Source organism: Lygodium microphyllum, chromosome 11 (assembly GCF_053477565.2).
Source record: "Lygodium microphyllum isolate KBCC chromosome 11, Lygodium_microphyllum_v1.1.10, whole genome shotgun sequence".
NCBI classification, from domain to species: domain Eukaryota; kingdom Viridiplantae; phylum Streptophyta; class Polypodiopsida; order Schizaeales; family Lygodiaceae; genus Lygodium; species Lygodium microphyllum.
This window is the reverse complement of record NC_141145.1, coordinates 36,933,432-36,960,330: the sequence shown is the minus strand read 5'-3', so window position 1 is coordinate 36,960,330 and position 26,899 is coordinate 36,933,432. Positions and strand designations below refer to the sequence as shown.

General features: G+C 43.4%; 1 protein-coding gene across 1 annotated transcript in view; it reads left to right on the top strand.

The window, feature by feature from the left end:
* The window catches only part of CYL1 (alpha-N-acetylglucosaminidase family / NAGLU family), a 200,869-nt gene that overhangs the window by 64,815 nt on the left and 109,155 nt on the right, over positions 1-26,899 (top strand). The window contains exons 4-9 of the mRNA XM_087687497.1: positions 6,521-6,642; positions 8,468-8,553; positions 9,071-9,165; positions 21,984-22,065; positions 22,192-22,298; positions 22,445-22,475. Of these exons, the coding sequence (XP_087543623.1) occupies positions 6,521-6,642; positions 8,468-8,553; positions 9,071-9,165; positions 21,984-22,065; positions 22,192-22,298; positions 22,445-22,475 (523 nt within the window). The remainder of the gene's footprint in view (positions 1-6,520; positions 6,643-8,467; positions 8,554-9,070; positions 9,166-21,983; positions 22,066-22,191; positions 22,299-22,444; positions 22,476-26,899) is intronic.

Below are 26,899 nucleotides of genomic sequence, written 5' to 3'. Positions count from 1 at the left end.
ATACACTTGATGAACAATCCTAAACCATGTGAAGAGAAAATAAGATTAAACTTCAAACTTGCAAGTTCTAACTGGAATCAAATGAAAAAAGAGAAGAGATTTTCAAACCTGTCTAAGAATATGTAAGGCCACTCTTTGGAGGTGGAGCAATTGTTAGCCAAATGACTCCTACTAAAAAAAGGGCTTCACCAATGATTCCTACTTCTAATAAATGGTAGATGTGCGAAAGCAGTGTCACTTTGATTGCTATAATTGATAAGCTCTTGAAGGAAGGCACCATGGTGCTCTTCTGTCAAAGTCTTTGGAAAAAAGGCATCGTGATTGGCAAGGACATTGGTATCCATGAAGAAAGAATTTTTGTAAGGTGGGATGCAAGAGTGCCGCGAACCCATGTATGGATCGCTTTATCCACTCCCATCTCTTCGTCGTAAAAAAGAGAATATCATCTTTTTTAAGGGTGGTATCCAAGATGTCACTATTATAGGTATAAGAGTATAGAGATTTAGAGGTGACATTTGAAAAGAAGAGAGTAAGACAATGTGAATTATAAAATTTAAGACTAAAAGAAGCACGAATCATTAAAAAACAAAAAAAAAAAACCATGAAGAATAGGCCTCCCCGTCCAAGATGGTCGATGATTGTATCTCCTTCATTGCATCCATCATAAGATGATAAGTAAGCCAATAATAGTCCCCACCATGTCTGTCATGCGAAGCACCTTGTAGATAGGAGTGATGGCAATGACAATGTCTTTCATATCCATCCGAAATTTCTCCTTTAAACAAAGCTTTTGAACCCTATTGACCACCTTGGTCAATATGTCTACGAAGTTATGTGATGATGTCACAAACTCTAGGTGAATAGCACCTAGCTTAACTTGCTCTCTAGGGAAGTGGTAGTGGATGCCAACATGCCGCGTTTGAGGTGTAATGATTGGGTTAGTAGCCAATGCAATCGCAGTCTACTTGTTGTAGTAGATAATAGTTGGTGCAATTCATGGATATTGAAGCACCGCCAGTAAGCTTCTCAGGTAGATCATCTCAGTGGTGCCATTAAAGAGAGCCCTATACTCAGCCTTGACCTTGGAAGTGGCCATCGTCTCTTGCTTACAGCTGAACCAAGAAATGGGATCGGTAGCCAAGGTAAAGGGCTAGCCGCCATGGGAATAACATGTGTTAGAATCTCTTGCCAATCGGAATCGGTGTACCCTTGCAAACATAAACCAAAACCATAAGTCAGACTATAGGAATAGACACATCTCAAATATCTCAAAACATGAAGATATGCAAACCAATGTGACATCCTAAGTGCTGTGAAATATTGATTGAGCAAGCTAAGCAAGTATGCTAAATCCGGCCTAGTATGAATCAACCAAAGAAGTTTCCATACGAAAGATCTATTGGTATGCTCATCGAAGGGCTGACCTAGGGTATCCATAGATGAGTGGAGAGTTGGATTGAGAGGTGTGGCCACAAGCCATGTCTAATTCGTGCAATATCGTTCCAGCAATTGAAGAGCGTACGTCTACTATGATACAAAAGTATATCCCCTAGATCAAATTATCTTTATCCCAAAAAATAAGATAATAAATTAAGGTCTGCCATCTCAAATGTAGTACGGAGCTTGGTTTTAATTTTTGCTATGGTAGCATGATTTGAGCGTGATGAGTAAATCATCAACGTACAATAGGATATAGCTGATCCCCTTTGAAGTGATATAGACATACAAGTTTGGATCATAAGGGGTAGGATGATATTCGTGAGCTCAAAGGAAGTCATCCATTCTTTGGAACGAACGCTGTGGTGCTTGCTTCAGCCCATAAAGAGCTTTTTGCAATGTGAAAGACCTTATCTTTCCGGTTAGTAGAAAAAGATTTGGGTGGCTACTCCACATAGACTTTCTCCTCTAGATAACCGTTTAGGAAGGCACTTTTGACATCCATTTGATAGATCCTCCCAACGAGGTCAGCAGTGCTAGTGTAACCAATAAATGGAAATATGTCATTGTAGGAGCCAAGGTCTCTTTGTAGTCAATACTTTGCTTTAGTTGAAACCCTCGCATGACAAGGCAAGCCTTGTACTTGTCTAAAGTTCCATCAGTCTTTACCTTGGTCCTAAATATTCACCTTGTCCCGATGACTTTCTTGTGACTCGGACAATCCGCTAAGGTCAAACTCATTTCAATTAATACTCTCTAGATCCTCCATGGCCTCTAGCCATTGAGGGTATTATAGAGCCTCCTGCCAACTCTTCTGCTTAGAATTTGCTATGTAATCAGCTGTAGACAATGATGTGAATGAACCCTGAGTTGTAAGCTTGGTATATCTTCTAGGGCCCACTGGAGTGGAATCTAGTGGAAGAATCCTTGAATCCTGCATGGTCTGTTGGTACCAATGAGGGGGCATGGGGTTGAAGAATTTGTGGGAGGGACAAGAGTCGGTAGTAGACCTAGCTCAGAAGGACTATCCCTAATGGAATATGCTAAGGAATCGGCTCGGAGTCAAGTGCAGAAGACTATGCAATATTCCTCTCATCAAAAACTACCTCTCTCCTAGTGATCACCTTCTTTCTCGAAGAATCGAACAAGCGATAGGCCTTGCTTTGGATGAGTATCCTACAAAAATGAGGAAGGTTACCTTGGGGAGTGAGCTTTCCTATCTTATCATCAAGTGTGTGTGCGTACTTAGCTAGTACTAGGAAGTGCTTCTCTCAATCAAAATCCCCAACGCCCCTAGAATCTCAAATTTTCAAGAGATCCATCCTGAAAATAGTAGAAGAAAAAGTTGGAGCAAGAAATCAACTAGTGACTTAGTCCAGTTAAGAGCTTGATTCTATGGTTATATCACTTTCTAGAGCTTATGCTCAAGCTGATTTGGGTAGACTATCAGAAGGGCATGAGTCATTTCTAGCATTCCTACTAACGTGGGAAGTACATGAATGTATCTATACACAATACCTATGAATCATGGAAAAATCTTTATTGGTTGACCTTCCCTTGTGGACCCTTTTGATGAGAAGCAATGAGAGACCTCTTTGAGAAGGTCATATTATGAAACTGATTGAATAGCCAAGTGTAATGCAGTTGTGATACTCAAATTCAAAGAATGTGGGCATAGTAGCTGGTGAGATCACATGTTGCACAAAATGGAAGTATGCTTGCAAGAGCTTATTAAGGAACAATGTGACTTGATCATGAGAGGACTTAAGGAGCTCTCGTGGTAGAGAACTTGCCGATACTTAGCTAGCTTGACTTTCAAGTCATCCCATTCAGTGATTTTAGAATTTTGGAGCTTATGGTCACAATTGATGCAATGGGTCCTATCTCGAGCCACATAGTAGTCAATCAAGTATGCCCAACACTTTTGACGCCAAGTCAAAATGCTAAAGTTGAGAATGAAGCTCAGGCAATAAGCCTTGCATCAACCTAACAATAGCAGAGGCATTCCTAGCCTTCCATGAGCGGACAACCTCTTATGGAACAAGTGCAGGATCGAGTTCGGGTTTCATCCCTTGCTTGCACAATATCCCATAGGTTTTGTGAGTCAAGGAAAATATCTCATGAGATTTGACCAAGTAGTGTAGTTGGACTCGTTAAAACAAGTGTTGTCAGTGAAAGCATGCTTGGTTGATATGGAGGAAGAACCATGAGGTGTCCAATCGGCGGGGTAAGAAGGATAGTGTGGATAAGAAGTGTTGACATATATAGCACACATGATGCCGTGCTATATTTGCCAGCTTGTACATTATAAGGTGGAGTAATGTATATGATAAATAAGTGGACACATAGCAGCACGCTACCTGCACTATGGATTGTGGTGTGTATACTTAGTCATTTTCATTGTGTGAGTGAGAACACATAAAAATAGTAGAAGAGAGTAGAGCCCAATAAGCTACCTTCCACCATATCTTGTTTGCTACGTATGAGTGCATGATGCCCATGTTACATTCTTGACATGGTATCAGAGTAGCCCATTACAGGTTGACTGGGTGTGTGACTTTCTCACTTGCAGAAAATCTATGCTTAGTGATTGAGCAAATGTGAAGACAAAGGACCCAACCATTGGAGAGCAAGCAGCATGCCATAGCCAAGAAGAATCCTTGGAGGGCATAAAGTGGCACTTGCATTCATAAAGAAGGGGGAATGGGACATACAACATACTTGGAGTGAAGAAGGGAAGATAGTGTAGAGTAGGCCATACACCCATATCTCCACCATTGGAGCTCAAGAGAGGTAAGACAAGCCTTTGGAGATCATTTTTGGATTCTTGGATCAGTTTTAAGGCTTTCAAAGCATCAAAGTGGAGCTGTGGTCAAGATTTTGGGATAAACAAACAAAGTTGTGGATATGCGAGGGACTGCTAGACAGGCCTCCAATATTTCTGCCATAATTTTTGATAGAAAAATCAAAATGAGGAAAGAAAAATGGATGTAGGAAGCTGACTTCAAGCTCTACAATTTGCAGAAGAAGTTGTGACTGAAATTGGAGTGTAGGATATAAAAAATTGCAGATTAGAGAGACTATTCTGAAACGACAGCATGCTGAAATAGTCAGGCCTGCAGTATTTCTGCCATAAATTTTGATAGAAAAATTGAAACAAGGAAAGATAACTTGATCCAGGAAGCTGACTTTAAGATTTACAACTTTGCAAAAGAAGTCGTGACTGAAATCGGAGTGCAGGATAGAAAGCATTGCAGATTATAGAGACTGTTTTGAAATGACAGCATGCTGAAATAGGCAGTATCCAGGATTTGGGAAAAAGAGCAACAAGATCTTAGCCACATGAACCTTGCTGATGCTGAAAGTCACGTCCAGCAGGAATATTTGCAGATTTAAAGGCCTGAGCTTGGTTTGTTTGCAGAAGTTTTTTATGGTGGCATTCATCGACAATGTATGTATGCATACTATGTAGCTTGTACTAGTTGCAGTTTGAACATTGTTTGCTCATTGAATCTATGTGCCTGCAGTGTTTATTCTCTATGGTAGACTTGCAAATATGCTTGTTTGAGAATGCATACTATGGATGTTTTTGATGTTCAACAGTGAGCAGTTGTATTTACTATTCTATAGTGGATGCGTATGCTGTTGATGTACTGTTTGACATAGAAGCATACACAGTGTGCTTTTACTTGGTTTGTTGGGGTTACTTTGTTGAAATTCTGTGGAGAATCATGTCTTTGAAAAACATGAATGTAAGTGTGATCATAGGTGAGAAGCTTGGCAAAAATAATTAACTCGCATGGAAATTCCGCATAAGGAATTATCTCATTGGTAAGGACTTGTGTGAGATGTGGCGAATGGCATAGAGGCTAGGCCAAAAGGAGATGACATGGCAGTAAAAGCATGGGTAGTAGACCCATCAAGCCATTCCTTGCATGTCCATCACCATTGGGGATAGCATATTGGTCCACATACAAGACAGAACTACTGCAAAAGATATATGCGATGCATTAGCCAAATTGTTTGAGATGAGCGAAGCATTATGGACCAGCTTGGTAGTATTGGAGTCACTATTGATGATGATGATGTGGTTGCAGTATGCCTGCATGGTCTTGGCAAGGAGTATCAATCATTCATTACTAGCATCTCAGTGAGAGAGAATATACCAACCTTTAAGGATCTCATTCCCCTATTGATCAATGTGAGGAAACTAGATTGATCAAGGAAGGTGTCATTGTAGGCACAAGTGGTACCCTCTAGTGGCAAGAGAGAAGAGCATGCATTGGTTATAGGTGGCCGTGGTAGACCATTCTACCCACGCTATGAGTTGTAGTGTGTATGTGTGGTGCCAGTATATAAGGCACACTTAGTCATTTTCATTGTGTGAGAGTGAGAACACACAAAAATAATAGAAGAGAGTATAGCCCAAGAAGCTCCCTTCCACCATATCTTGTTCGCTAAGTATGAGTGCATGATACCGGTGCTACATTCTTGACGAGAAGGTGATGGAGGGGTATGAGGAGGAGGCAGGTAAGCTGAATTAGGCTATGAGTGTCGAAAGGGTGCCACTTGATGTGAAGGTATTGGAACATAAATGTTTCCATAAGGTGCCGGTAGAGGTGGAGATAGCGGGAACGTGGGCCTTGTTAAAAAGTCCGTTGGGGCACAACAAAGTGACTAGAAGGCCCACTAGGTAACGTCATGGAGGCGAATTGTGGTACTAATTGATCCATACTCGGGAATGCTTGGGATGGTGGAGTTCTTGGGCTTGAGCAGGACCAAGGGGGTTGAACAACTGCACAGTGTCACACGAGCTGAATTGTGTGGGCTTTTTTAACTCTTTGTTGCATGCCCTTCAAACCCCCAACCAAATCAAGCCAGTAGTTTTGGCAGCCTGTGTCTTCTGCAAGTCTAGGAGAAATTAGATGTTAGCTAAATTTTTCATAGTGTGGTGTTGGTTTAAAATTTGATATTTCTGTATCTTCTATACAATCTTTCTACTATTCAAAAAGTGGGTGTAAGCTCTGTATGTTGTCAGTCCTCTAAATACACAATTTTCATTTTTTAATTTGGGAATTCGCAGATTCAAGTGTTTGGTGGGATTGGAAACGCTGGGAAGAAGAAATAGATTGGATGGCATTGCAAGGAATAAATTTGCCACTGGCTTTCACAGGACAAGAAGCAATTTGGCTGAAAGTGTTCGAGGTTAGGTCAAGAAGCCTAAATCTCAGCAGATTATTGTCATAAAAGCTGTGAATATGATGCTGTGTTGTTTTTCAACAACTAGTTTATATTGGTCTCATTTTGTAATGTAGTTGAAATTAGAAGGATCTACTTGAGACTGGAGAGGACTCCCTTTGGCTGTTTGAAGGGAGTAATTAGTATTCTGCTCTACTAAAATGACTTGTAAAGTTGTTTGTGCATTTGCCAAAGTTTATGACTCAATTACTACAATATCTTAACTGAATATTTGTTATGGTTCTGAGGAAACATGGTGCCGCATTTTCTTTTATGTCCATCTTGTTGCACTTATATGAATATAATCCCAGCAACTGTGTCTGTATACGACATTGCTAATGCTGTATTGTCCAATAATATTTCAAATTGAGTACCCTCAGCACTCCCTTTGGCTGTTTGAAGGGAGAAATTAGAATTCTGCTCTACTAAAATGACTTGTAAAGTTGTTTGCATTTGCCAAAGTTTACGACTCGGTTACTACAATATTTTAGCTGAATATTTGTTACAGCTCTGAGGAAACATGCTGCTGCATTTTCTTATATGTCCATCTTGTTGCACTTAACATGAATATAATCCCAGCAACTCTGTCTGTATATGACATTGCTAATGCTGTATTACCCAATAATATTTCAAATTTAGTACCCTCAGCACATCTTTGTCAAATACTTTGGTCCATTCTATCTACTTTCCTTGCTGTTCTGCCCTTAATAGTGCATAATGCTCCTCTCTGATTAACACATTTTTGGACCGAGTTGTAAAAAAATGCAAATGCTCCTACATGCTCATCTGCACAATGATTGATGACATATAAACCATCTTGCTTTTTGCCAAATGTTTTCTGCAACATGTTTATTTTTCTTTTTAAAGACAACCAATTACACCAAATCCTCTGTGAGTTGCTGATCCTTTTTATCACCATTCTTGATGCTATGGTTCTGTTGCAACTACTCTAGCCATTTTCCCACCACGATGTTGATGCACAAATTGCCCCATGAAAATATTGATGCACAATTCATCCAACGGAATATTCAGAAAAGGTCTGCAGGCCCATCTGATTGTTTTATTCTTGCTGATGCTTCATAGCCATGACATTATTTGGCATCTAAAATTCCATTAACATGGCCTTTGATATCTGAAATTCAAGTAAATAAGAGGGGAGATTGACAGATGGAGCTTCCTTTTGATTATTTTCCCTTTGAACTTCCCAGTCCACTTTGCCATTCATATCCATGTAATTTTTTGGCATCTTGAACGTGTGTCCTCTTCTTGATTTCAGAAATTCAAGTAAAGAAGAGCAGAGATGAACATTGCAGTTTTTTTGTTGGTTGATTCTTGTCGCTCGTGTACTTCCCAATCCACTTTGTGATTGAGGGAGAGTATTTTCTTCTCTCCCTCATACTTTCCATGCATCTGACATCTGAAACTCCACTGTTTCCTCGTCTTTGATTTCAAAAATTCATGTTAAGAAGAGCAAATATAAACATGTAAAGTTTTCTTTTGATTTTCTTTGCCTTGAACTTTCCTGTCCAATATACCATATACTTCCTCTCTTGTGAAGTTGGAGTTTTAGACCAACACTCTTCTCTCATGTTGGTTTGCCTATTTCAGTCTTTGGAATAGTGCCTTTTTGCTTGTATAAATTTCCTATCTTTGGCTGTGAGTTTGGATCAGAACCTTCCATGCTTTTTGAAACATTAGAACAAGAACCGTGGGCTCATATCTGCCTGCTTAAATAAGAGTCATTAAGATGCTTTTGCCATTTTATCTAGTTGATTGCATTCATTCCTTGCAGAACTTTAATCTGAGCAAAGCAGACATGGATGATTTTTTTGGGGGGCCAGCTTTCCTTGCTTGGGCGCGTATGGGAAATCTCCATGGGTAACTCTCACGATTCAGATCTTATGTTTTGAAAGAACTGTTCCAGGTGCTTTATAAGGTTGTAAAAACATAATGGTTTAGCATACTAGTCAGTTGCCTCTTGCCCTTGTGAAAGTTGTTTCTCAGCAAATGGACTGTTACAGTATATGTATGATTTCCTTCTTTAGCAAAACAAAACCCCCCCTTCCCCTTGCCCTTGCTCCCACAAGCACAAGAGCGCAAAGTACTTGCTTACTAGATGGAAAACCAGGATTGTTGTTTCCGAATTTCTCTAACACATTGCATTTTTCTTGGACTGACCGAATGAATAAATTTCAATGTGGAGTGGGCATATGATGGTGGATCACCCTGTGTGCAGCATTTGTAATATTCATGTACTCAGAGTTGCAATTGGCTGTATGCTAAGATGCTAAACGATTCTCTTTCTTAGAAAATAGAACAGTCTGAGCAGTTATCTGAGGTATTGATCAATCAACTACTATTCATAGGTTCAAACTTATATCTACAAGTGTTTTAGGTGGGGAGGTCCACTATCACAAGCATGGCTTGATGGGCAGTTAGCTCTGCAGAAGCAAATTTTGACTAGGATGTTTCAGCTGGGAATGACTCCAGGTAATTTACTGCATGCTTACATTCATCTCTTTGACATGATGTTGAAATTTCCTATTGCCATTGAAAGAAGATGGATTAATGGGGTTGTGCATGCCACGCGTGTGAAGATGGAACAGGTTTCAATTTATATGACAAACTTTCACTGGATTGTGTCAAAAATAAGCTTAAGTTGATTGATGTAAATGGATAATTACTTTTTGATAGCATTTGAGTTTCCAGCTGGAATGTAACTACTCTTAGGAGGTGGTCTTTCAGTGAGTTCTGATGTCTGTTCTGTAGTATGGTGGTGGGCTCACTAGGATGCTATATACAACCTGGGTGACTGATCAGGATGTTGAGGGTAAGACTCAGGTTGGATTCTGACAAATAATCAGGTTTTAATCCTTAGAGAATAGACAAATTCTATTAACAAATCCCATGAGGATAGAGTATCCCAGGGAAAAATACAAAGTACAATACATCCCTGTAAGGGACTTCCAAGGCCAAAAATGTATAAACAAAAGGGAAGCTTATTACAAGGCTCGAGTGATTTAGTCGGGAGGGTCTGTACTGGTAGATTATATTCGGCTGTAATGAAAGTAAGTGCCAGAATCCTAGGTCTCGAGAAAAGCCTCTCTGCTCCTCATAGTCTCCGAATGCCCTTTGTATCCTCTCCCACCTTGCATGGAGAGTATGGAGAATCTCTGTACAAATCTTAGAGAGTCTTTGCAGTGGATATGTCTAATAAATTTATAGCATGGCTACATCCGGTGGTCCGTATATACCAGGCAATAATGCTAGCTATGAGCTCCCATCTGTTGCAATACCCTGGAGTCCACACTGTCTATGAGAAACCTTGCATGAGAATGTTGCTCACAAGCTATCTCCAGACAAGGTAAGCATGACACCCCTACACATCATCATATCCCTATGCTGGGCCTCTATCCGCGACGTAAGAAACCATCCCCCATGTAGGAAGCAGACATCATAGTGCCGTGAAACACCATCCTAAGGACTCTCCTCTAAACCTACTTGAGCCCTAGTGCAATCTCAAATGTAGCCTCTCTATGTCTCCTACGGATCCTCGCATCTAACACAAGTAATTGGGTCTCTATCATAGCCAAGCCAACTACCAACTGCTAAACTCCTATGCGCTATTAACCAGAGAAAGAGTGAAGTATTATTAGGTCTAAAGTTGTCCTTCAATCTCCTGTTGAAGTCTCCAAGGTTCTCAACATGGTGCCCTTGAGGAACTCTTAATCAGCTCCATCATAACTATAAGACTGCTCGGAATCGAGAAGTAACACAATGAGGTGTTGGCTCCTAGATCATACAGGAGCTGTGGATTCCCAAAATGTATGATTCAAGAATGTAGCCCAAGATGATGCACTCCTAAACAAAACTTGTGTGGGTAGGTTGGATGAGGTCTAGCATCACAAGAGATAGCCTGAGATTGGTCGATTTAGCAAAAACATGTTATATATGATTCCAAGAAAAGTGATTTGTCTCCACTAAGTACTTTCAAATCTGTCTGCACTGCCCTTTAGGTTGAGGTGAACAAATCCCTTAGCCAGCCTCTCTAGCACATCTCCGTATACCATAATCCCTTGAATTGTTGGATTCTTGTGCTGACGAAGTCCCAATAGCTCAAGGAGAAGGCCTTGTCCAATCCATAATCCCCAGGCACTTTCTTGAGGGCAAGGCTATTAAAGCCTCCACAGTGTGAAAAGGGGGCCATCAAGTGTCTAGTATCTGCCGTATTCCCATGTGACCACTCTCCTTGTACTCTACCACACTCTCTTTTTTCTCGTAATGAGAAAACCCCCCTGCCCCCCTTCCCCCTTCCCATCTGTTGCAATACCCTGGAGTCCACACTGTCTATGAGAAACCTTGCATGAGAATGTTGCTCACAAGCTATCTCCAGACAAGGTAAGCATGACACCCCTACACATCATCATATCCCTATGCTAGGCCTCTATCCGCGACGTAAGAAACCATCCCCCATGTAGGAAGCAGACATCATAGTGCCGTGAAACACCATCCTAAGGACTCTCCTCTAAACCTACTTGAGCCCTAGTGCAATCTCAAATGTAGCCTCTCTATGTCTCCTATGGATCCTCGCATCTAACACAAGTAATTGGGTCTCTATCATAGCCAAGCCAACTACCAACTGCTAAACTCCTATGCGCTATTAACCAGAGAAAGAGTGAAGTATTATTAGGTCTAAAGTTGTCCTTCAATCTCCTGTTGAAGTCTCCAAGGTTCTCAACATGGTGCCCTTGAGGAACTCTTAATCAGCTCTATCATAACTATAAGACTGCTCGGAATAAATAAAAAATAAAGGCATTCCGAGTACGCCAAATATGCCACAGAGCTGTCCATCTAAGGAAATGGAAGAGGCACGAATAATCTAATTGCAAAGCAGACATACAAGTCATCCTTCCTATAATCCACGAACGAGTTGATATCCGTTGCTGAGTCGCCGAGGACCACACATCGGAAACAAAACTCCAAATCTGTCAAGTAGCAAGGCAAGAGACAAAGAGATGAAGCAATGTCTCATCACATGTAGTGCAAAATACACAGCAACCACGGGAGAATTGGCGCACACGCAACACATCCCCAGTTGGAAGACCCCTAATAAGCATATGACTTCTTTTTGCTATCTTGAATATGCGATAATTTATTAGCCTTTCCAGTGACCCATCTCTTGGCCTCGACCATTTGATGATAGATCTGATTAGCGGACCTGCTCTCGAATCATCAGGAAGCACAAATATCCAATCTTGCCAGGGAGATGATGGCTGCAAAGTAGGCAAAGGAGAAAACCTCAGAAGCTTGTCCTGTATGGAACACCAAATGTCATGATAGCCACGAGGCACCCGAAAGTGCTGATGAATACACCGGAAAGAATAAAGACGGGGCTGCCCAGGAATGACACCATCATGGACTGTCAGCAACCCCAAACGAGCCATCTTATTAAACTTTTATTGTTGCGAATCTTTATCAGGCCAATCTAACAACCTAGAGATAGCCATGCTGTATTAAATCTCTCTCTCTCTCTCTCTCTCTCTTTTGTAAAAGGTAATTGTATTAATTACGAAAAAAGAGTACAAGTTTTCATGATTACAAGATACACGAGGGCTCTAAGCCAACATGTAAGATCCCAGTACTAAGCCACACAAAAGTTACACAAGTGATGGCAAAGACCCAGAGGAAATTGCCATATGCCAGGTAAGCAAGTCCTCCCGAGGGAGCAAGTCCGAGTGCCGAATGAGATCTATCTGCCAATGCAAGAGACCTTTAAGCCGGGCAATGTGTTTCGATACATCACAGGCGGAATAAAAAAGAAAGGCATTCCGAGTGGTCCAATTGTGCCAGCATCCCCAGAATCTGAAGAAGTGAAACAAGATCTTCATATGCAATTGTGGCTGTGTGGGGTATTTTGGTCGCACAAAAACCCAATCGAAAGGGGTTAGCGAGGACCCCACCACTATACGCCAAACCCGTGACAAGAGCGACCAGATCCTCTTGGCTAGCGGGCAAGAAATAAATCTATAGCGGGCCGATTCCACAGTAGTGGTACAAAAGAAACAATTGCCATTCGAGATTCGACGCTTGGAAAGGGCTGAGGCAAGAGGAAGACCACCAATCATCACCCGCCAAAGAAAGACCATGCATTTGAACGGTGTCTTATTCAACCAGCCCTCCATCACCGTTGCCTTCCACCATGACTGAGATTTCCGCAAACCCCATACAGAATTAGCTTTAACACCCAGCCATTGATGATATTTCATCAGAAGATGATACACTTGATTAGTAGAGGCCTTTTCCAGACTCAACCGGCCTGCAAGGTCCCAGTCCTGCCAAGGACGATCCACCGTAAGGGTAGGAAAAGGTTGCCTGGCCTAAATTACCAGCAAAAGCTGCTCCCATAAGTCATGGTATCCACGCGGGATTCTGAAAAGTCTCTTGGCTGTACGAAACGATGCGAAGACATTACGACTGGCAAGGGTGGCATCTGCCACTGAAGTCACCCCCAGATGGGCCATGCGGTTAAATTTTGGTCGAAGCTCATGTTTGTCTTCCCACGAAAGTAATCTTGAGATTGCCAACAATTCCAGTTGAAAGGAGTTAGCATGCAAGCGGTCCTCCGCTGGATGCCAACTTGCCTTTTGGAGCACCACTTTCCAGGAGCCGACCAAATGCAATAATAGAGAAGAGGCGGGGTTGGTAAATCGTGACTCTGCATTAAGGACATGCCATCAGGAGCCCCGAATTTGTGTATTGCCATGTCGAAGCCCACTGTCCTCCAGAAAATAACGGGCTATAATGGTCAGCGGGTGATGATCCACTCACATAAGCGCGAAAAAGTGACCAACGAAGGGCCAGCATATGAGTTTCAGCATCCAAAATAGCCCCACCACCCAAGCGTTTGGGGGTACATGTATGTGACCACGAAATCCACGAAATACCTGCGTGCAAAGAATCCCTCTTTCATAACATGAAACGAATAGGGCGAGTGAGCGCCTTCAAAGTAGTAGTAGTCCAGGGCAGCAATGGCAAGAAATATGTGAGCATTGGCAGCATAATTGTTTGTGCCACTTTGAGGCGGACATGAAAGGGCCACGCTTGCGACTTCCAATACATAAACTTAGCTGCCAGTTTCTGTGAAATCCACTCCAATAGCTGCTTTGGCCGAACATCAACACCCAACGGGTACCCAAGATGCCTGACAATGGAGCCACGGGGAACAACCTGACCCTGCCAGCCCAATGACTGTAAATCCGACTCCATGCAGCTGAGAATGGCTGATTTGAAGGCATTGATGCGAAGACCCGAAGCATGACCAAAGAGTGTCCAAACATCTAATGCCTTGCAAATGTTGTCCTTGTCTGCACGCAAAATCATAAAGCTATCATCAGCCAAAGATTGGCTAATGAAGTGCTGCCCCAAAGGAAGCGACAATCCGGCTAGTTGATCAGAAGCTGCCATTGAAGATAACATTGAAAGAACGGGGTGAGTTGCCAGGGCAAAGAAGAGAGGACTCAAAGGGCAACCCTGTCTCACCGAGCGTGCAAGGACAAATGGCTTTCTAACCCCACCATTGAGCATAACACGCGAAGAAGCCTCAGCACTAATGGTGTAGATCAATCGGGACATCCGCGCACCAAAACCCATAGCTGACATAAGTTTCGCAATGAAAGACTAATCTAAATAGTCAAAGGCCTTTTCCAGATCCAACTGAATCGATACCACTTCCTGACTAGAGTGCCTTGCATAGTCAATGGCCATTTGCACATTTAAGATATTATCCAGAATGTTGCAGCCCTTAATGAAACCATATTTAAGAGGATGCACAATAGCTGGAAGGTGCTTGTGGAGTCTATTCGCCAGGACTTGGGGAAAGATTTTATACATCGAGCCCATCAATGAAATTGGTCTCCACTGTTGCAACATTGACGGCGAAGGAACCTTTGGAAGCAATTTGATAAGGCCTTCTTTCCATGAGGAAGGCATGACCCCTGTTTCCCAAACCTGCTGAAACATAGCCACCAATGGCTTCACGAGTTGGGTAGCCGAGCACTCAAAGAATTCATTGGTGAGACCATCCCAGCCAGGGCTTTTATCCTTGGGCAGATGTAACAAAACATCCATAACCTCCTCCTCACAAATATCTGCCTCCAAAGTAGCTCGCATATCAAGTGGAACTTGATGGCGGACCAGATCATAGAAAACTGAACATGCATACGTAACTTGGTCAGAAGGCGACGAAGAAGAACCAAGAAGATCCCGAAAATAATTCCTGCACATATCAACAATGGTGTGCGGATCAGTAACCATGCGACCTTCTGAATCTTGAAGTCTGGTCATATTTTCTCGGGCAGGAGAAGCATGCAAGGCGCGAAAGAACTTATGAGTCTGGCAAGCATGATCTTGCAAATTGTCAGTCAAATTATGTAATTTGGCCTGTTGATAGGATTTCAACTGAAATTCTTTAATAAGATCAGCCAAACGTTGCGCCAGTGATACTAGAAACTCATCATCTGGGGTATCCACCAGAAGCAAACGAACCAAAGCTAGTAAGCCTTCCGCTGCATGGCGACGCCGCCGACAAAGAGAGGCATGATGTATCCCATACTGGTGAGCGACCCGTTGCACATTAGAGACTAGTCGTTCAAAAGAAACTGTGCCCTCAGAGGCAAAGTCCAATAAAAATCTCTCAATCAATTGTTGCATATAGCCCTGAAAGATTGAATGCTTCAAATAAGAAGAGTTGAAACGTAAAGGGAGTCTATCCAACAACTGCATAAAAGGTGCAATGGGTTGTGCCAGTATCTCAAGTTGGAGAGGAAAATGGTCGGACAAGGCATATTGCTGCAATACTTTCATTTCCAGCAACTCAGGAAGAAAATCATCATCCTGCATGATATACATTCGGTCCAACTGCGACCATGTAGATGCATACTGTGTTGAATGAAAAGTAAACCCTGGAGAGGAAGGTTGTAACCAAGACCATAGATCTTGCTTAAGAGCTGCAAGAGCAAAGGTATTCCACGCCCAACTTTCTGGAGCATCCATCACCGAATGCCCTGAAGTGGACTGTGAAGAGTCAACACACATATTGAAATCTCCCATCAAGAAACCCCTTCTGCCAAGTGACATGGAGCTATGCAAAGTCTTCCAAAGATCCTGGCGAGATCAAGGGTCATTCGGAGCATAGAGGCCCAGCAACCATAAGATCTCTCCTTCAAATAAAATTTCAATTACCACAAAGAGGCCCTGCACATCATTTTTAATAAGAATAGGTTGATATTTCTCATGGACAATCATAAGCACTCCAGAATAATGCACAGCATGTGACCTTGCATAAAATAAGCGAAAACCATGGCAATCCACCACTTTTCCTGCATCACCGTGACTCTTGTGCTCCACCGCACACAAGGCATCCCACTGATTCTCATGCAAGACAGTCCACATGGCATGTTGCTTATGGCGAGAACAAATGCCTCGCACATTCCACATGGCTATCTTCATATATTTGTAAAAAGAAAAATCAAGAAGGAGGCACCGCTTGCCTCGATCTCACCTTGTCTGCTAGAATGTCAAGGACACCATCATCCAGAAAATCAGCTAAGAATGCAAAAGAATTTGGCCGGCCAGCTTTAGAAGTAGATGGGATATCCACTGTCTTGGGGGTGGCGCGGGGATAACGATGATCCTAGGGTGTAATCACATTGCCTTTAGAATCAAATGCCAACTTAGCAGGCGGGCCCTTGGGCCCGTCTGTATATACTTTCCTCGTAGACCGACTACGGGGAGCAGAAGGAACCATAGTGCGCGCAGCATGCTGTGGAGAGAACATTTCTTTCCGGTGCATATACGTACGCATTGAATCCTGTGACACAGTAGGCCCAGAATCCGGCAAAGCAGCATCCAACTTCTTACCTTTTTTGGGACGTGCCTCTATCCATTCATCGCTACGAGAATCCAAACCCAAAACCTGTTGTTTACCTTTATTCAAAACACTGGATGGCTGGGTTTCCTCTTGTGAGGGAGCATCAAGCACCATGTCATCCCTAGGCGGCACAACATGCACATGATCTGCAGACGGTTGCCTCTTTGGGCATTCGGCCATAAAGTGTCCCAATTTACCACACGAAAGCAGTGTCCCGCAAAGTTACCCCATTTCAAGTGAAAATGCAAAGGATGCATGCCAGAGCAATTAAGGCGCAGCCACACAGGCCTCTTCCTGGTAGTGTCCCATAACATACACAAATGGTTTCTATTCATTGCCCTTAGGCTTGGGGGGACCTGGACCGTTCCCACTACGGCCATGGCATCCTTTAACAATGGCCAGTAAACAGCCGGGCAATTTTCTACCTCAACCCACACTGGGCATTCACGTTGAAGCAGGCGCTGAAAGTCTGCCATAGGGCGCCATGGCACGACATGGACCAAGCGGCGATCAAAGAATAATGGTAGTTTGGACAGAAGCTCAGTCCGATGCTTGTCCGAGTTCAGCAGTACCTCATAGAAGCCTCGAGGTCCAACAAAAATCTCCTCAACACACTCCCCTTGCAGTAAATGGTGCAACCATTGGCGAATATGGGAAAGCACTGGGATCCTGCCAGTGAAGAAGAGTATAACTGCACGGTCACAAAACACTGAAAAAGAGCGCAGGACCGTTTTCAGATCCACCGTTGCCTCCAGAACCTCTTCACTTCCCGCGTCCGAAAAAGCTTCATGATTATGCTGGACATAGTTGCCAAGCAACGTATTGGCAAACTCCAGCAAATGCTCCCAGTCAATCTCTTGGGAATCCACAGAATCAAAGGCCACCTGAGCATACGAACGATCCTGATGACCGATTATCTCTTCGGGCGTATGCTTGGAGCGTTTACCCATAGGCTGAAAGTCAGGAGTAGGCGGCATCTCCTCTGTACACGGAACCATATCCTCCGGTTCCTCTGCATCAGAATCCGGACCAAGAGCGGCCACCATTTGTTCAATAAAAGCCATATCCAGGCCAGCCATGCTTCTCGCCGTGCAGATGAACTGGGGTTCCGGGCAACGGGTCAACCACAGGTGTGGCTTACACGCGGCTGCGGCAGGCCTGCACGCTGATGCAGAGCAGTCAACGGGGCAGGCGCCCAGGGATCAGGCACAGGCGGTGCAGAGTGGCGGGGCGCTGCAGGTACCTGCGACGAGCAGCGATTGACAGGCGGGACAGATGTCAGGTGGGAGGTGAGGCAGACGTCAGGTGTGAAGCGTGTCAGACGTCTGACATCAGAGGCTGCAGGCAACGGGGCGCGCGTGCCAGGCAGGGCAGACGTCAGCGTTGGTGCGTGTGTCAGGTAGGGCGGACGCTGGGCGTGGACGAAGGCGGGCAGGCGTCAGCGTTGGATGGAGGCGGGCAGACGCTGGTCGTGGACGAAGGCGGGCGCAAGAACAGGCGATGTGCCAAGCTCGACGGGCGTAGGAATGGACGGACGACGGCTGCCAGGGAATCATGTAGACGCAGCAGGTCGTCTTGCAGATACAGCAGGTTGTCGTGCGCGCGGGGGCTTGCAGGTGCTCAGGTCGACGTCGGGCAGGGATCAGGCGCACATGGCAGGGTTGCGCAGGTCAGGGCTCCGCGCCATCTTCTCTCGACTCCATCCCGCCGTCGCTCACTAATCTCTTCTCTCTCTCTCTCTCTCTCTCTCTCTCTCTCTCTCTCTCTCTCTCACAACGTAGACCCTCGGCAAGAGATCCAACTTGTCTTTTAGGTCTCCTTGCTCCTTGTCTGGAGTTCTAGGACTTGTAATGTGAAAAAAAACCTTGTGCACCTTGTCCCCTGCTCTTTCCCAAAAAGAAGCCTTTGCATTGTCCTTATACCCTGTTTTGGCATGCTCCATAACATCTCTCTCTCCTTCGGCTGCATGTGTCCTCAGAGCCACCCACCTGTGGCTGCCTTTTCTCCTCTCTCTGCACTGCTGCCAATAAAGCTCTAGCAGCCCCCTTCTCTTGCTTCTGGCCTCCTTTTTGAAAAAGGAATTGATGTCCTATAGATATTCATCCAGGTTCCTAGCTGCTTTGATAGCTGAAAAGGGCCATGCCCCCCACGTCCTGGTAAGAAGCTCTTTGAGACCCTTATCATAATACAGGTGAAAAGGAACTTTGCCATTGGTAGTGATTTCCTTGACTTTCCCCAAAAGAACCAACTGCATTAGTGGATAATCCAATTGATTGGCTCTAGGAACAATCCCAACCATGCCCCCTCTATCACAAGCCCAATCATCCACTGAAAACTGACAGTCCAGGAGGTTTGGGTACCAATTGCCAAGTCTCTTCTGGAGAAATGAAGAGATCCAATTGACCTACTGAACTTTGCCATGAACTAAGGATCTAGTGACTTGTCTCCTAGTCTGCAAGACAAAATCTCCCTTGCTGTATGCCCTCCTCCTTTGATAATGCTAATCCATGCTCTCCTTTTGTACAATCCAATGAGTACCCATCTACTCTCATGGATGCCCATAGGGCCCCCCTCAAGACTAGGATACCCCAGTCCTTAATTGAATGTAGCAAATGCTTGGCTACAAAAATACAAACCCTTACTTGAATCTCTAAGACGCCTACAATAGGAGCCCAATATGTGAAACTCTATCTTGGCAATAACTTTCCACTGGAATGGAAAATCCTCTCTTGTGAGAGGTGGTGCTTCTCTAGCATATGGAAATTCACTATGCCTCCTACCTGTGCTCTATGAAGATTTTGTCTAATGAGGCTTGGTCCTTGGTGGAATAGTTTTTAAGGAAAGCCCTGAATGTTTGATGACAAGATCGTGACGAGGAGCATAAAGGTCTCTTGGACCTGCATGGCTCCATAGCTCATACTGGTCTCTTTTTCTGCCTTGTATAGAATCTATCTTGTCTCCTTGATGCAGTCTTTTCAGCCTCATGAAGAGAGGGAAACTTGGTGGAGTCTAAGGAATCATTTGAGTCTATTATCCTATTTGTAGTCACTCCCTCCCACCCTTTGATGGGTAGCCATGATTTGTGAAACCAAATCCTTCTCTCTCTTTGAGAGGAGTCCCTCTCACTTGTTGAATGCCCTGAACTTGAGAGACTAGTAGAATAGTGGAAGCCTTGGCTCTGGGGGCAGTTGCAGATACCACTGGTATGTCAAGGGCTACCATAGGGGCCGAAGGAGGAGAATGAGCAGGCTAAGGCCCTTAGTCGGGGGTGGCTCAAGGAATGTGGCTGCACCGGCCATTGGTGTCCCAACTGTGAGAGGTGCTGGTGCATACTGCCGCAACTGATTGTTGGGGCTGTTCCACACTCATTGAGGGCTTGGAAGAGGAGGTCTTAGGTGCAACCATCTCTACTGCCACATATGTTGGAGGTGTTGCTACGACTGCATCTTTATAAGAGGTAGGCTTAGGGTCCCTTACAACTCGTCATTATCTCTCTAGCTGCTGCTCCTGTCCTTCTCTCTCTCCTTGTTGTTGTCTCTATCTCTTTTGTCTAGCATCTTTTCTCTGCCACTCTCTCTTGCTCCTCCTGTAAGGCAAGGGTCCTCCCCCCTCATCTTGAAAAGAGGTCAGGCAATGCCTATGAACTTGTCTCCTTTGCCATGTCCTAGGTAAATCTGCTGCAAGGTGGAGCCATCTTGCAGGCAAAACGTTGCCTTGGAAGGCCAGCATAGTATACCATCTAGATCATGAAAACCCCATACATTGAGGGGATCGTGATGGCCCAACCAAGAGAGCCCAATGAAGAAGTGGGGACCATAAGCTTAACTGATTGGTGCTGAAGGTGCCCCTCTGCTACCCCTTTCACAAAGCTGTTGTCCCTTTGAATGATGTGTGAAAGATCTGCCAATCTGGGCTATATGGGGCAAGAAGTACGTGAGGCTGGCCGACTACGGCTAGGGTTTTCACTTTGTGCTACATGTAGTCTTAGGGTTTCCTTGTGCTTTCTTTCTAGATTCTCCTTTGAGTGTGGTCTTCTACATGCATCACTGTATTTGGTCGTTGACAAACCTTGAAGCTGGTGTTTCTCTAAGTCGGTGATGGAATGGTTGGACAGAAAGCTGGTGATTGCTCCCATTATTTTTCCTTGTGGGGGACCCCTTTCGCAGCATGATTGAAAGTGGAGAATCCAAGACTCATGCTATGCTTTTGTAGGGTTGTGCTTGAAGGGACATAGAAGTTTTTGTTATTTCTACTCTTCAATGTTCAAGATAGTGTATGATCAACCTTGACTCTGGTGCTTTCTCCAAAACACATTTGGCACAATTGATGATGGTGGAGTATCCATGGTGCATCTATAGTTATTGTTGTATGTGCTATGATGTTGAAGGTCTTTTGGTGGCTACTTTGATATGGGACATGGTGGACTTCTGGTGGATCTTCTGATGGTGGCCTTTAGCATTACATCATTCTACATTTTATTGAGCAACTCACCCATGATCTATTCATGGCTTGTAGGGTCACATATGTGAGAATTTTCCCCTCATTAGGCCTATTTATTGATTGCCCTTTGGTCCATTTAGGGTTTGGGTTTTCACTTTGTGCTGTACATAGCACTCCTCCCTTACAATCACTTATATGATTCACGTTTGATTGACGGAGACTAAGGGAGAGTGCTGGGAGTGATGAGGTTCACACTGTCACAATACTGTTCTCTGTCTTATGGTATTGGATTCCATTGCCTGTTCAACAGTTCCTGTGTTCCTTGTCATGTTGTTTTTATGCTTTCTGATATCCTTTCTTCTGCTTGTGTATTCTCACGGTTCTTAGGGAATTAGAGGCTGGCACTGAGAAAGGGATTTAGGAGGGGGAGAAAAAGATGTAGTACAGAGTGAGATTGCAGAAAAATACAGGCTGAAGAGGTATCACCTTCTGGCTGTTACAAAAAGTCAGTGCTCCTCTACCTTGGACTGCATGTAGCTGACCTCAAATCAGCTGGAGTGGTCGTCAGACACCTTGATCAGTGAAGAAAAGGGCTGTGCTGAATCAGTAGATTGGAAAAATGCAGCTGCACACTTCAATAAACAAGTGTGGAGGCTGGGGCAGCTGCTGAACCAGCAAACATGTCAGCTGGAAGTACTTGTTTTGTGAGAAACACAAGTCTGGCATATAATGCTTGCACAAATGAATCAGCTCTGAGCACTCATAGGTATTGTAAGAGGGCCATCACTGTGAGAAGGAAAATGTTGTGCAGAGTGAGGATAACTCACTAGTTTTCTTAGACTGTTGAAGTGTGATTGATTTTTACATGGTGGATATAGAGATCAGAGATCAATAACATGTTCAGTTGAGAAAATCACAATATATGATGTTGTTGGCACAGTTCTCCCAGCATTTTCAGGAAATGTTCCAGCTGCTCTCAAGAACATATTTCCGTCAGCAAAGATAACACAGTTAGGAGATTGGTAAGCACTTTTTTGTTTGCGATACACACGGGTGGTCCACATGTAGATGCCATTACAAGTGAGACAGTTATGAAGAATAATTTTAATGATTCATTTGTTTGTCTTTTGATTTATACTACAATCTAGGAATACTGTTAATGGTGATAAGCGCTGGTGCTGCACATATCTTCTTGATCCAAACGACAACCTTTTTTATGAAATTGGGACAGCCTTTGTGCAGCAACAGATAAAAGGTCTGAATGTCTTTGATGTTGATGTCTTAACATGCCTCTGTGCATACAAAGGAAACTATACATAGCAGATTTAACTTGCTTATTTTGTGAAAGACAATGGTTATTAGAAAAAGCAGTAACTAAATAAATGCTATTTCTGTTCACAGAATATGGCAAGACAAGTCATATCTACAATTGGTATGTTATATATTAAGTTATTCAAGCTATTACTTTTACAAATATGGTACTAAAAGCTTACAATTGGAAAATCTTCCCAACTTTACAGAAATGGCAGGACAAGTTGTTTTTACAGTTGGGGAGTCTTTCAAATGTGTCTGGCCTGAAGAAATCTGCAGCTGTGTGGTTGTTTGTGCATCGTGTGAGAATTATGGCATGCTTGTTTCCTTTCAAAGAAGGCTTTCCGTTAGTTCACTCTCATCTAGTTGCTTGGCTTTTGGATTTCTTTACATGCATGATAAATAAGACAATGAAGTTTCCTGTTTTTCTATTTGTATGGAAGATAGCTCAACCAGCTTCCATTTGTAGAGATGGTCCTAGAGGCTGAGGAGTGTCTAGAAACCTCCTTCCATCAAAACTCAGAGAAATGAGTCTGACAGCATAAATGCCACTATGCAGAGAGCTTGAGATGGCAAAGCAATGGAAACAACACCATGAATGCTAAGCTTGAGATGAGCATTGAACTCCAACTACATGTGGATATCACATTAAGCTCAACAATCCATGCACGCAAGCTGAACATTGGATGTACTCCATTCATTCTTTGCCCTATATAAGATTGAGAATGAAGGTTTTAGTGGTTTTTTGATTTTTTCAAAAAGAAAAAGAAGACTCCTTCCATCAAACCAGTTGCATTTTGATCATAGTTGCTAGGTACGATATGGTACGGTACGATAAAATACAATACTGAATGGTACCTTATGATTGCATAAGGTACAGTAGGACATTAGTACGAAAAAAATCTTGATTAAAAAAAAACCATAAATCATTAAATGATAGGATACGTGTTTAAAGTGGAAATAGCCATTTAATTACAAAATAAGATGAATACATGAGGGTGGCCCTGGTGGTCGCATGCGCTGCGTAGAATATGCGATACAACTAGAGTAGCTGGAAAATGGGATGTTTTCTGTGCTGTGGGGCATAAACAACATGCTTTGGCTAGATCTTCATATGTATATAAGGATTATGTAGTTTTCTTTAGTGGTTGTCCTTTGCACAGATCGGGAGTTATGTTGGCTGTCAAATCCTCCCTACAACTATTGTTGGTCTCTCAAGACCCACTTGGCCGATTTTTGATTCTCGAAATAATTTATGAGGGTGAGGTTTTGTGGATGGTAGGCGTGTATGCTCCTTATTATGTAAGGGAACGTCGTCAGCTTTGGAAAGATGTGCACTGCCTTGCCATGGCTCGTCTAGGCTTTGTTATGGGGGACTTTAATGCGTGTGTTTCTGTAGAGCAGTCAACCTCTCCACATTCGGTTATGGATGGTTCTGAGTGACAGGATTGGGATGCTCTTGCAACGGCATCTTTGAAACAGGACATGTGGTCTTGGATGTATCCATCACAAGTTGGATACACTTATCGTTCTTGTCAGTCCAAACACTTGGGCCCGATTGGATAGGATATACATCTGTCAAAGTGACTCTTTTATTCATGCAATCATCGATATGCGCGTGGAAAAACAGCATGTTTTGTCAGATCATTACCCGTTGGTCTTGGAAATGAGCCACAAACCTGTTCATGCATTTAAGGCTCTCCTTGCCTGCCTGCCTCTTCGGTTTAATCAATCTTTTTTGCAGCACGATCAGTTTTGTCAGCACAATTGATAGCCTCTTTTAGCTCCAGGGTCCTCTCTACAGGGATGGAAGCATGGGCGGTTTTTAGGGATAATGTGCGAGTGTTATCCCGACAATATGGTATTCAGCATGCTTCCTTGTTTCGAGCTGAATTGCAGCATGCTCAATCCTTGTCAGCTCATTCCTTGTCTTTGTGTCACATTGGGGACTCTAACAATGACTTGCTCACATGCATTGAATGGTTGAAACGCAGGGTCCAATCTCTTCAGGAAGAGGAATATGCAAAATATAAACTGTTCGCCAGAGCTGAAGCTTTACATGACAACAACTGTCAAACTCATCAATTTTTTGCTTGTCTGCATCAGAAATATGCCTGGGAAAATATTGTGCGCTTAAAAGATGGTGAAGGTGATTTGGTGACTGATCCTACCTCCATTATTCAGATGATTGTTGACTTTTACAGGGCCTTGTTGGGTCCGCAAGAGATTCTTTCCGATGCTGTTTTCTTGGCTCAAACATATATTTGTGACCTGGTTAGTAATCAGGTCAAACCAGAATGGGTGAATCTAATGGAGGCTAATATTTTTGAAGATGAAGGGGAAGAGGTGTTGTCTCACTTGCCTAGAAGGAAAAGTCTAGGTTGGGATGGGCTTCCTAATGAGCTGTTTTCAGCCCATGTGCAACAGCTTAAGGACCCATTAGCATGCTTATGTCAGCAGGTGTGGAACTCTGGTATGATGCCTATGGATTGAAAGAAAGCTATCATCAGATTGTTGCCCAAGGTTCTCTCTCTGACCTCTTTGAAACAATGGAGGCCCATTTCTGTTATGGGATCGTTATATAAAATCTTCTCTAAAATTATTGCCAACAGATTGCAAAAAGTTTTTCCGCTTATTCATCCACGTCAATAGGCGTTTATTAAAGGTCGGAATATTATGCACAACATTTTGAATGTTCAGCTTGGAATTGACTATGCCAAAGCTTCTAGCCAGCAGGTTGTTATGCTTCAGCTGGATATTGAGAAGGCTTTTGATAATGTCAGCTGGTCTTTCTTGCGGCAATTAATGTCTACAATGGGTTTTGGGCCCTGTATGATTTCTCTAGTTGATAGTATTAGTCAGGGTGCTGTGGCCCCTATTGCTCTTAATGGAGGGATTACTGAGGAAATTGCCTTATCCTGGTCCCTTCAGCAAGGCTGTCCTCCTAGCCCTTTGCTGTTTGCTTTGGTTATCACCCCATGCTCTCATTACTGGATAAGTTGGCAACTCAAGGTGAGATAGTTGGCTTAACTCTTCCTAGCGGTGACCAACTTGTGGGTCAATCTTTGGCGGATGATTCTTTTATGTTCCTTAAGGCGGATGGTATTAATGTTAATCGGGCAATGGTGGCTTGGAATCTTTTTGCTTTGCCATCGGGTCTTCACATTAATACTCAGAAATCCATGCTTCTCTCTTGTACGGAGAATGATCTACAGGCCTTGGGCTGGAATGGAATTACGATCACAAGGGGCAATATAACCAGACACTTGGGATACCTTATTGGTGTGGAGGTTGCTTTGCGAGCCTTGCTGGATTGGATGGCCCCCCAAATTCATGACAGGTTCATGTACTGGAAATCCCAGAGTTGGCCACTACATGTTAGAATAAAAGTGGCTCAATGTATAATGATTAGTATGATCTCATTCTTTCTGCCACTACTTCCTTGGACAAAGAAGTCCATTTTGGATTTGGTTCAGCCTATTAGATTTATGCTTTGGAAAAATAAAGGTAAGTGCTTGGGACAGGTATGGATCTCCTGGCAACATGTGACCACTCTCCGAAAAGGATGGGGGGTGCAACTTTGTTGGATGTCAATTTGCATATGGCCGCTTTGAGGCTTTCCTTGTTACAGAGTCTATGTACTCAGTGTCATCCTTGGTCAGACATTGCTAAATTCTTCATAGAAAAGACTAGCATCTTTCATGGTAGCATGGTTATTCATGCTTTCTGGTGGCATGTGCTTAATTCTATGAGGCCTTTAAAGGTCTCCGAGTCTTTTCTTCTTTCTCATTTGATAGCTTCGTGGCAGGAGATGCTTTGTTTTGCACTTTGGCGTTCCTTGGATATTCGTATAGATGAAAATTCGCTACAAGGAGAAATAGTGGCTTGCTCAAGGTTATTGGATTGGCCACAAAAAGATTTGCAGCGTGACAAGCTCAATCGGATGGGTAGGTTGGGGTTGAAGACAGTCAGTGATGGTGTTATTCCTGGGCAGGCCCGTCTTTATTCCTTTAGGCGTATTCGTCAGTACTTTCGGGTGCCTTGTGGATACGGGGACATTTGGTCGTCTATACAGGATAGTCTTCAGAGGTTTTTTCCTTTGCCTGTATAACAACCATTGGATCCTTGGCGTGACTGGATGTTTGTGCTTCCTGATGATTTTGGGAAAAGGTCAGCAAATCAGATATATCATTAAATGGTGGAATAGATTATGGCATCGTAGGGACAGTAATCAGATAATCAGATATATCATTAAATGTTTGTGAATAGATTATGGCATCGTAGGGACAGTAATAAGAAGTGGCAGAAAAGATTTATCCAGCTTTGGAAGTCTAAGGTCCCGTATTAGGGAAAAGTGTTCATGTGGCGGCTGCTCATTGGGGGGCTTCCAACGGGCGAAGTGCTCCATTCCCGAAAGATCTCTACTGGGCGTTGTGTTTTCTGCACTACGTGTGACGAGACATTGCTTCACCTCTTTGTCTCCTGCCCTGTTGCACGACAGATCTGGAATTTCATTTCCCATGTTTGGTCTTCGATGACTCAACA